The sequence below is a fragment of the Borostomias antarcticus genome, assembly GCF_949987555.1.
Source record: "Borostomias antarcticus genome assembly, chromosome: 4".
Classification (NCBI taxonomy): domain Eukaryota; kingdom Metazoa; phylum Chordata; class Actinopteri; order Stomiiformes; family Stomiidae; genus Borostomias; species Borostomias antarcticus.
In genome coordinates this window covers 6,401,526-6,412,138 of record NC_140237.1, presented here as the reverse complement: position 1 = coordinate 6,412,138, position 10,613 = coordinate 6,401,526, and the positions used below count along the sequence as shown (strand labels likewise).

The window sequence follows — 10,613 nt, the reverse complement described above, 5'->3', positions numbered from 1 at the left end:
ACTGTTTGGAAAAGGGCAGGTACTTTCAAAAATACTTGGCTGGTGATTGGATGAGCCATCTGTCTATCTCGTGCTAACTTCAACTGCTCCTTGCTGTCATAAAACCGCCCAGCGTAGCTGTTTGTATTTAAAATTCCTCAGAACCAGCGCTGATTGGCAACATCATTTTCAGATCTGGCACAAACGGATCTCTATGGAGAGTATCCAGACTGATTTGTGAGAGAAACAGAATGTGAGCTTGCAATATCAGGATGGTTTCAAAAGGCTAAAATATGTGTAGCCTATGTTCAATCATGTGTGCTGTAATTTTGTCCAGGCTCGGTTGAGAGAGATGTAAATCTCACTGGGACTTCCCCGGTTAAGAAATGATGGAGTTCATGTATCATGTGTTTGATCCACAGGATGGTGCTTTGGCTTTGGAGCCTGGTCCTGTATACGCCAAGGATGGAGATAGAAACAGGAGTGAGCAGATCAGCTACAGAATACTCAGAGGTCAATGCATGCATACTGTAGTTTTTTCCATAATTGTTTTATATTTCTATCACAGAGCAAAATCATAGTGAACATTGTTGTTTCTGTTTTATCCAGGTAATGAGGGCAGTATATTCCAGATTGATGAGGACACTGGGAATATAACCATGGCCAAACCTGCAGATATCTCAGGCCTAATAACCCTCACTGTTCTGGTAAAGATATATTATTCTTTCAATATGTGCTTTTACTTTGATTGTGATGACACAGCAAGAACTACTGTATCTGCAGTAAATCTATCCCACATGCCACCTCACTTCAATCAGAAAGTGTTTCATGAAGATGGCTTATTTACTCATCTTTGAAATTGTCTTTGGTTGGAAGAGACATCGCCACCGGCACACCTACACTGAGAGATTGAACAAAAGAAAACAATAACTTATAGCTCATACAGTGACTCTTGTATTTTTCTGCTTTGTCATGGTCTGTACCTTTCAGGCCTCCCAGGTGACAAACAGAGATCAGTTTGCTGTCACAACGGTGAACATCGAGGTGATGAAGAAGAGCAGGAACCCTCCTCGTTTTGAGAAGGAGCGCTATGAGGGTTACATCTACAGCAACTCAGTCCCTGAGAGCCTGATCCTGCGAGACCGCGCCTCCAACAGGCCCTTCAGGGTCCGAGCCCGGGACCAAGACTTTGCTTCTGTATGTGTTGATGGTACCATTCTCTAGCTTGACATGGCACCTGTAAAAGATACACAATCATTTACGATTCAGTAAGCTCTTTCTATAAGAAGTCTTGACCTATAAGAAGTCATGTCGGCCTACACTGAGTCTCTTTCCCTGTGTTATTGGTCCTGTGTTTCAGGGTGTGAACCCAGATGTCAGGTATGAGGTGCAGTACAGCAGCTATGTGAATGTGACCACCGAGGGTTTTGTGATTCTGAAGAGAGTGGTCAAGACAGAGTCCTTCGCTCTGCAGGTAGGAGATTCTATTCTATGGATTGGAGTCATTTTTTTAATGAATTCAGTGACATTCAGAATTTTTTGCTGAGTCAGAGCTTTTCCTTCTAACGGTGTGTAGTTGCGCGCGGTGGATGTTTCCACAGGGGAATTCGGTACAACGGCCCTCTCAGTTCAAGTGATCCCAGGTAAGACTGTCAACACGTCACAGAAAAGGGTAAATATCAAGGGGAATGAACCGATACTGTATGTTAGACTCTGCAGTGAGGAATCACTCACTCACATCTGCCCCAAGAGACGCATGATGATCATCATTATACGCGATTGTAGGGTACCCAAGTTTTAAGGTGAAATAGAATTGTAATACTGTCTCTAAGGTACTCTAAAGTGGCATGTTTTTTATTGTGACTAATCTCATCTGTGACCTCTGACCTGTGCAGCTGTGGCAGTCCCCTCCCCCTCCGGAGCAGGCTACCGCGCCGGTGACATGGCCCTTCTGGGCCTGATCATGGCAGCCATGTTGGTCCTCTGCCTGATCGTGATTGGCTTCCTGATCTCTCGCCTGAGGAAGGGGAATACTAATCTACATAAGCTATCTGAGGTCAGCATCCTTCTGTGAGTTCAGCTCAAAATGCTTTGTGGAGGTTCTACAATTTTGTAGTAGCAAAAAAGCCTTGCTTTAGCTAGGTGTGTCCTTAAAGGAACACAGAGCTGTTAGCCTAGCTTAGCTGCATCACTAGAACACAGAGCTGTTAGCCTAGCTTAGCTGCATCACTAGAACACAGAGCTGTTAGCCTAGCTTAGCTGCATCACTAGAACACAGAGCTGTTAGCCTGGCTTAGCTGCCCTTCTCTAACGGGTCTCAATGCTTCCTACGGTGCGCACAGATAAGAAAGGGTAGGTATCTCTCTTCTTAGCTGACTCTGGGGAAGATAGCAAATAAGCTTATTTCCCCAAAAGTTGGCGTGTTCCTTTAAGATTGCTTGTTTACATCTCAGGGATTCAGTATCTGAACTGCTTATCCTGAACAGCTGCAGTGAATATTTATCAGCTGAAACCCACATAAGGGCTTCATGTTAAAACAATAAATGAACCTACAGTAACTTTCTGAATGCTGTAACATCTGTGGCTTTGAACAATGCCTCCATATCCAATGGTTCATTAGCTTCTGTATTGGGATCCTCTCATCTTCTGTCTGTAGTGTTTAGGTCCTTGCCTGCGATTCGGCCAATCCCAGAGCCAGCCCAAGGACACCATGCAGTACACTAACGACGGCTTCCAGAATGAGGGGGATCCAGGCCGTGGCGGCCCCAGGCGGCCGAACGCAGTAAGCCCCAGAAGAGGAGCGGTGCCCCCGGCCCGGGGGAAGGTGATCCCCCTGGAGCGACGGGACCACCACTGCTCCTCCTGCGGTGCCTATGCCAACCACCTAGGCAAGGCTAGTCCAGCTAGCCTCTCAGGGAGAGGGGGGAAAGGGGGAGAGGGGTATGGCGTGAGGTCTATCCTCAGCAAGGAGAGGAGGAAGGACGAAAGGCAGAAGACGGTGTGGTTCAAGGAGAACGAAGAGTCGTCAGAGATCGAGGTGGAGATCATCCCAGACACTCTGGGCCAAGAAGAGGAGGCAGAGGACGAGATAGACGGGGAGGGGGTGGAGGGGGGAAGCGAGAGCCTGGCAACCCAGACAGAGCCTGATGGTGGGCAACAGAACGAGAGCGGGGAGTCTATTCAGGAGCAGAAGAATCAAGGAGATGCTGACTCAGCAAATAAGGAGGACGTGAACAAGGAAGCAGATGTCTGAGAGCATTAGAGAAGATGGCTGTCGTAAAGAAAAAAGGAGTTAACCTGAAACCTGGTTCCAGAGCAGAATTGGACTCAATGGTGTGAAATGCTGTTTTCATTTCACTGTTTGGATGTCTATGTAACAGCTTTCACACGCCACAAAGGCTCCTCATAACAAACCACAAGAACAGACTCAAGGAGACAGTATTTATGTCTAGTGAATATCCAATACGTCAGCCTCATTGATAATACCATAACCACATTTTACAATATATGGGATATAAAGACAACATAAAAGGGGAAAAAAGATTACCCACCATTCACGCCGAGTTCCTCAGAGTATAAGTCTAATTTCAGATTCCGTTGTGGATACAGGTGGTAAGTGAACAGTTGCACGTTTTTTATAAATAACACGTTAAGGGCCACCCTTGTGCTCCAGAACGTCTACATCATCGTGGGTGTCGAGGAGCATTTCTGCATCAGCTTTACTAATATGAGAAAGACTATTGAAGACGCAGACATTTCCCTGAACCCTGGAAGAGGGGAAACATGCCGACTGAATACTTAACACATTTTGGGATCTTGTATCTGGAGATTGTATTTATATCAATGAACATGTTGAAAGAAAAATAACATTACTGTGCTGGTAAAAATCTGTGGGTAATACATCTGACATTTTTGTACTTTTATGATTATTGGTGTATTTGGAGTTATTTGATTGAATAATAAACAGTTTGAAAATATTTTTAAAGACCCCAAATTTTCTACAGTGATTAGATGGGCAAGTGAAAAAATGACCTAAGAGTTCACTCTAAATATAAGCATGACAAAAGAACTTGAACATTTAAAATGTCTTTATTCAGTCCAATCATTAAACCATACTTGGTCAGTAGTATGAGGTCCATTTGCTTCTAAAATGCAAATTAAAATTGTTCTGTTGCTTAAAATACAAGTCCCTGATTAAACAGTTCAGATCACACAGACATTCAAAGGGTATTGCAGATTGCCTCATCCCTGCTCATGCATACCACATCATCCCCCATACTGGACCACATCATCCCCCATACTGGACCACATCATCCCACATTATCTGTCTAAAACAATTCTGCAAATGAAATACAACATTAATGCATTTTCCAGATCAGTGCATTTAAAAAAAAAAAATCAAACAACTGTATTGCTACTTAGGAAGTCAAACGCAAGCAAAGCTTGTTGCACTGCACATTAACAGCACTCTCCTCATTCTGATTGATAAAGTATATTCTTGACCCACATGTGTACCGGGAAAATGGCTCCTCTTGAGCTGTGTGCTTATTTTGACTTGGCAAAGCCCACTCTGTTGTTCTCACGGTCAAATACTGTATAGTACGGTCCAATGAATACATCTCCCAGAATCCACAGGGGCCCGGCAGGGGCGGGGATATCCAGACCCATGAATCCACTCAGGCAGATGGTCTTACCTGCCTGGCTCTCCTGGAGAAATACAGCCAAATGTCAACTTCTACTTAATCTAATAAGCACAGAATCGAACAGAAAATACTACCAGCATGAATAACATGAGTATGAGTATTTGTTAGCCTAGAGGTTATAACACAATTGATTAGTGGGGAAGGATTTCTTACAGTCAGAACAACATAACCCCCATAGTTCTCAGCACTGCCCGCACAACAATGCAGCTCTTGTGGTTTTGTCACAGAAGTGACAGAGTGGCCGTTGTTGGGTAGGATGACTATGCTGCCCTCTACTGGATATTCCCCCTTATAGCATTACAGGCCGTGAAGGAACATCAGAGAGGAGGTTCCACTTAACAGCCCTATCCAAACATAGGTGGAGGATGCAATCAAAAAAACAACATGTGAATGTGTTTGATGAAAGCCAGTCAGGGTTCACTCACCTTGAGGACGTACTGCTCTCCGGTCAGAGAGAAGGCCTGTCCGCCCAGGCTGAACGTGATGACGGGGAGACTGGGGATCTTGTCACAGTTCACCATGTACTGCACAATCACACACAGTCAAGTTCAGCGATGACTCAAAAATACAACACACTGACTATACGTCATGTCCCAACCAGCCATAACCACCATAATTCAATATCTCAAATGAAGTCTTTGTGAATTTGATAGAAGAAAAGCTGGAGATGAATGCTTATCAAATCCACCCCAAACCCTCCAGCAACTACATTAGGGCACTATTCCCGGGAGAGGAATGACATCACCCTGTGAACCCGCCCCCCCGGTGCTCACCTCTCCCTGGATGAGCGGGACGGCGCCGATGGCCTTCTGCAGGGCCTTGACCTCGGCTGAGGGGCCGGTGATGAGCGACGTACCGGTGTCCACGATGGCCTCGCAGCCATCCTTGCACAGGGCCAGCTGGCTGCCCACGCCCATGCTGGAACACAACCACACACAGGCTCACACACAGGCCCCCACACAGGCCCCCACACAGGCCCCCACACAGGCCCCCACACAGGCCCAGCTGGCTGCCCACACACAGGCCCCCACACACAGGCCCCCACACACAGGCCCCCACACACAGGCCCCCACACACAGGCCCCCACACACAGGCCCCCACACACAGGCCCCACACACAGGCCCCCACACACAGGCCCCCACACACAGGCCCCCACACACAGGCCCCCACACACAGGCCCCCACACACAGGCCCCACACACAGGCCCCACACACAGGCCCCACACACAGGCCCCACACACAGGCCCCACACACAGGCCCCACACACAGGCCCCACACACAGGCCCCACACACAGGCCCAGCTGGCTGCCCACGCCCACGCTGGAACACAACCACACAGTCTGACAACCGGGAACAGCTGAGCCAAAACTCTTGAAGCCTGCAATCCGTAAACGGCACAGAATGATGCACGAGCATCTGGCCATCGGGCACGACAGGCTCAAACTAACTTTGTCTCCCCCTCTTGGTCAAAGAGAGCTATGACGCCTATGTAAACAGGTAGGTGAATGTGTCAGGCTGGAGGGGGTAGATGGCTGACCTGTCCATGTGGATCTGCCAGTAGGCCTGGCGGCTGATGTTCAGGTAGTGGAAGTCCCCGCTGTAGAACTGGGGATCTGTTCCCCCCAGCAGCAGCTCGCCACCGGGCTGAGTGTCAGGGTTCCTAACACACACACGCACGCACACACACACACACACCCGCATGCACACGCACGCACACACACGCACACAGACACACAGACACACACGCACGCACGCACACACACACAGACACTACTCATCAGAATAAAACTCAATATAATGCTCTATTCCAAGTCTCCATATTTCCACATTACACCAAGTTAAATACTAGTGCGTCTCTCACCTGTTCAGGTAGAAGGAGAAGACGTTCTGCTCCACCTTCTTCTGGCTCATGATGTTGTCAAAGACGGGCGCCACCCCGTCCACAGAGATGCGCGGGTAGGCCATGCCCAGGATGCCGTCGAACTTGGCCGCAATGAAGGCCACGCCAGGCTGCTTCACGGCCTCACCAAACACCTGCTCCTCAATCGCTAGGTCTCCAATCTGGCAACCCAGAGAGAGAGAGACAAAGAAAGACCACCACCATGCAGTTATGAGGATGTCCCATTCAGAAATGGTGAAGACAATTTCATGTTCCAATCAGGTAATAGGAATGTGTATGTTATGCAACTATAAACAGGTATAATGTCCCATAGAGTTCTAGTAATCTGATGGTCTTATTGTTTGCTAGTTGTAGTTAGCCGTACCATGCAGGTGTCCTGGCTGAGGTATCCAGACAGACTGCCAGAGCCGTACTGGATAGCGAAGGCAGTTCCGTTCTTCACATACGTGCTGGACTTGGCCCCGTTATACTTGTGGTGAAGCACTGGGAAAGGACATGTGTTTGTTTGTCACTGCTACTAAAACATTATAGTGATTATCCCTTCATCCCCCCAAAAATGAAAGAGAGATTATCCCTTCATCCCCAAAAAATAAAAGAGAGATAATCCCTTCACAGAGAAAGCCCTACTACGTTGTGTGTGTTTATACTTACGGCAGGCAATATCTGTGAAAGAGCAGTGGACTGAGGGCACCCACAGGTTGGATGAGCCGGTGTCAAACACCACAGTGAAGGGCTGGACTGGGGTTCCCAGGCCAATCTCTCCATAGTACTGGGCCTAATCAAGACAGACAGACAGGCAGACGGTTAAGCAAGGTTGATAGAGTATGGGCTGTAGTGACCAGTAGACCCTAGTTCTCTTCCTAGACGGGAGAAAGTCTGGTTGGATTAACGCACATCTCTCTGTTGCAAAAACGTTTATTATTCCAATAGTTCCATAGGCAAATGATAACAGAAAAGCGGTTTTAGAAATTCAAACTTAACGCAAAACAGGTAATAATAACGATTAAAGAGCGTGTGGTCAAAACAAGGTGTTGTACCACGCTCCTTCCTTTCCCACTGGCTGCCCCCAAGTGCTTTAATTGACCCGTACACATTATACACCTGTGACCTCTAGCGTCATACCAAACTCAAAGGACATCAGGCACATGCAACAAACTAAAATAAAACCAACTCAATTATTCATAATGCCCAGGTCCATGTCTCAAAAACTAAACCATAACCATAATTATTATACACGCAATGAAAATGTCTATAACAAGGACTGTGGACATTCTCCTCCATCTGTTGAACCGTCTGAGGTTGGACAAGTCCTCCAACTTAGCAACCTACTTTATGACAAGGTAACTGACCCCCAAAAAGCAATACATTTGAGTCACAAGATGAACAGCAAGTAAACACCCACACTAATACCCAGTGCAGTATCAGCAACAAAATAGGTCACTGAGTTCCCTTTCTGCCTCATCATGCTCGATATGTCAGCAAGTTGCATGTTCAAGAACATTACTCTGCAAAAATATGATGACCTAAAACCTGACTGACTCCATTTGTTTTTCACATGACTGTATGCGACGCAGGGTCACTGCTCATTGATTAAAAGCTCCTCCAGGCTATTGAGTGAGGCCTGTCTGATGTGATCACATTATCTCTCTGTTTGCTTTCTACTGACATTCTCTGGGCTGAAGTCTTTGTGGCCTTCTATGAGGGATTATAGGCAATCTTTATCTCAGATCAAGAGACAAGGGTTGGATTAATCCATGCAGCTAGCCTAGGACTAGGACTAAATGCTTTATCATATGATAGTGAAGAGAGACACAGAGAGAGGAGGTTTTGAAGAAGCTGATTAGTTGAATTTGTTACAGCATGTCTGTTTTCTAAGGACACCAGAGGCCTAGAGGACAACTCTGCCTCACGTTCTGCCAAATACTACAGGAACTGTTGAAACCTCAAACCGCAAGAAGTTATAGTTGGCTTGAAAGTAGGTTGTCACTGCTTCAGTACCAAAGAAATACCTTATCTCATTCTCAAAACACAAAAAATATTCTGTGCAATCAACATCCAAGGTTTCAAAACAAAGATTGTTAACATTGTTAAATGATCGTCTCCATCCATAGTTACCAAAAGAGTAATGATCTGGAAAAATAGTAGTGACTCTTTCCCAACCCAGGAAGAACTTGTGTCTGGTGATCAAGGGAAACAAGCTCACAGATGAGGCCCCACATGTGAATCAGCTGTCATGTGACAAATGTTCCCCTTCTGTCAGTGAACATGACCAATGTGAAAAGTGCAGTAAGTAGGAATCCTCAATTCAATGGATGGAGGATGTGGAGGCAGTAAGCTTTACTGGCAATACTAAGCTAATTCCCATTCAGCAAGGGAGATTAACAGGAAAGGCCAGGCAAGTTACCACACAAGAGAATCTTTGTTGCATTTTCTGTCCTTGCCTTGCTTTTAGTGTGAAAACAATGCATTAGAGAAAGGGACTAGCAGTCCACAGGTCACTGGCTAGAGGAGCTGCTTACATCCAGGTAGTTCTTCAGGGTCTCTGGAGTAGGCTCATTGCTGGAGGGGAAGCCAAAGTTGTACTTAAGGGAGTGCTGGCCAGCCAGCAGCTCCACGGCTTCTCTCCCAGAGTCAGTCAGCTGCCGTCTAATAGAGCGGAACTTCTTCAGAGGAATTCTGTGTGAGAAAGAAAGACATTTTGAAAACACCAAATTTGAAACATTTGGTCAGAAAGGTCCATAGACATGACAGTAGTTATCAATGGCCTTGTACTTCTAATCTCAGTTAATTTCCTTGCTGAATTGATTAAACAAGTGTTGCATGTGGCTGGTCATTGTTTGCAGTGGGTGTATATATATGCTACCTGTTGTAAGACATTGAGTTGCAGGGTTAGAGGTTTCAGCAAAAGAGGACCCTGCCCATAGCAACAATAAGGAACAAGGCTAATGCTCTATCGTGTATTTTAAAAACTAATAAACTAAATAGTTGTATTTTATCAATAAAGCAGCCTACATACTACTAGTAGTAGTAATAATTTCATTTCAAGATCAGTTCGACATGTAGGAATGCACCATCGAACGACCTAAACAAATTCCTAGTATGTGTAAACTGCAGCATACATGTATTACATGGCAATACACTGATCTTGAATCTTGAAATTAATTTTAAATGAAATTAAATAAATTAATTTCATTTATAAAGCTTCAGCAACGTTTCATTGTGAGGCAATCTGAAAGTGCTGATATATTGCTAGCTATCGTTAGTAAATTGATGGATCAAGTTATTTCAAAACAGCTAATTAACATTACAACTCTAAATGAGCCATTAGACCTGCAGCCGCCTCGGTCGAGCCGTGAGCACACATGCGCAGTAGATAAACTGGCAATTAATGAAGGGTAATAGCTAGTGGTGGTTTGATATAGATCTAGCTAGCTAAGTTAGCTAGAACTAGCTAACTGACATGCTATGAAGGTTAGATGCTAAATAGTTCACAAGCTAGTTCATTCAGACTTACTAGCTAACGTTACTAGCACCAGGCTAAAAACACGAGTGCTGGTGCTAGCTAGCGATATCTAACGTTATATCTTACCGAATAAGAGCGTCGTTTGTCAAAGCAAGTGCCGCAAACAGAAACAAGTACACAATCTTCATTTTACAGCTGCAATTAAATTGTTCATGCAGAATAGTTTCCCACCCTAAGCAGCACAATGACTGCGCGGTTTGACTCGCAACGAACAACAACACCCGGCTTTATCACCTGACCGACGTCACTGCTGGAGGTCATGTGATCAGGCCGAGCGCGTATCTCCAAGGGACGTTACGTCACTGTCTAGCGCGTGCAAGCCGATTGGTGCCAGGGACGCTTTCATATCGGCTCAGCCAGAGGCTCAGCGGGCATTGAAGGGAATGGGATCGCTGTTTCCTCGTTTAGGACTTGTCATTTTGATAGGTTATAAAACCGGGTGGCAGAATCGCCGGTAATTTGTTGATATGTTGGTTTACCCGAAAACAGACAAGGGTTGGATTAATCCA

At 45.8% G+C, this 10,613-nt stretch overlaps 1 protein-coding gene across 1 annotated transcript; it reads right to left on the bottom strand.

Annotated features, from left to right (window-relative positions):
- Positions 1-4,081: 4,081 nt before the first annotated feature.
- ctsd (cathepsin D) lies at positions 4,082-10,335 on the bottom strand. The gene is made up of 9 exons (XM_084436563.1): positions 10,171-10,335; positions 9,101-9,257; positions 7,233-7,356; positions 6,946-7,064; positions 6,543-6,742; positions 6,219-6,341; positions 5,456-5,600; positions 5,108-5,206; positions 4,082-4,686 (listed from the first exon to the last, which is right to left on the bottom strand). The coding sequence occupies exons 1-9, from the start codon at positions 10,230-10,232 to the stop codon at positions 4,525-4,527; spliced, it is 1,191 nt and encodes a 396-aa protein (XP_084292689.1). The 5' UTR covers positions 10,233-10,335; the 3' UTR covers positions 4,082-4,524.
- Positions 10,336-10,613: the final 278 nt, after the last annotated feature.

Coding starts and splice junctions, on each gene's coding strand:
- ctsd (XM_084436563.1), bottom strand. CDS start 10,232: ATGAAGATTGTGTACTTGTTTCTGTTTGCGGCACTTGCTTTGACAAAC. Junction 9,258..10,170: donor ACAAACGACGCTCTTATTCG/GTAAGATATAAC, acceptor TTTCTCACACAG/AATTCCTCTGAAGAAGTTCC. Junction 5,207..5,455: donor TCCCGCTCATCCAGGGAGAG/GTGAGCACCGGG, acceptor GTGATTGTGCAG/TACATGGTGAACTGTGACAA.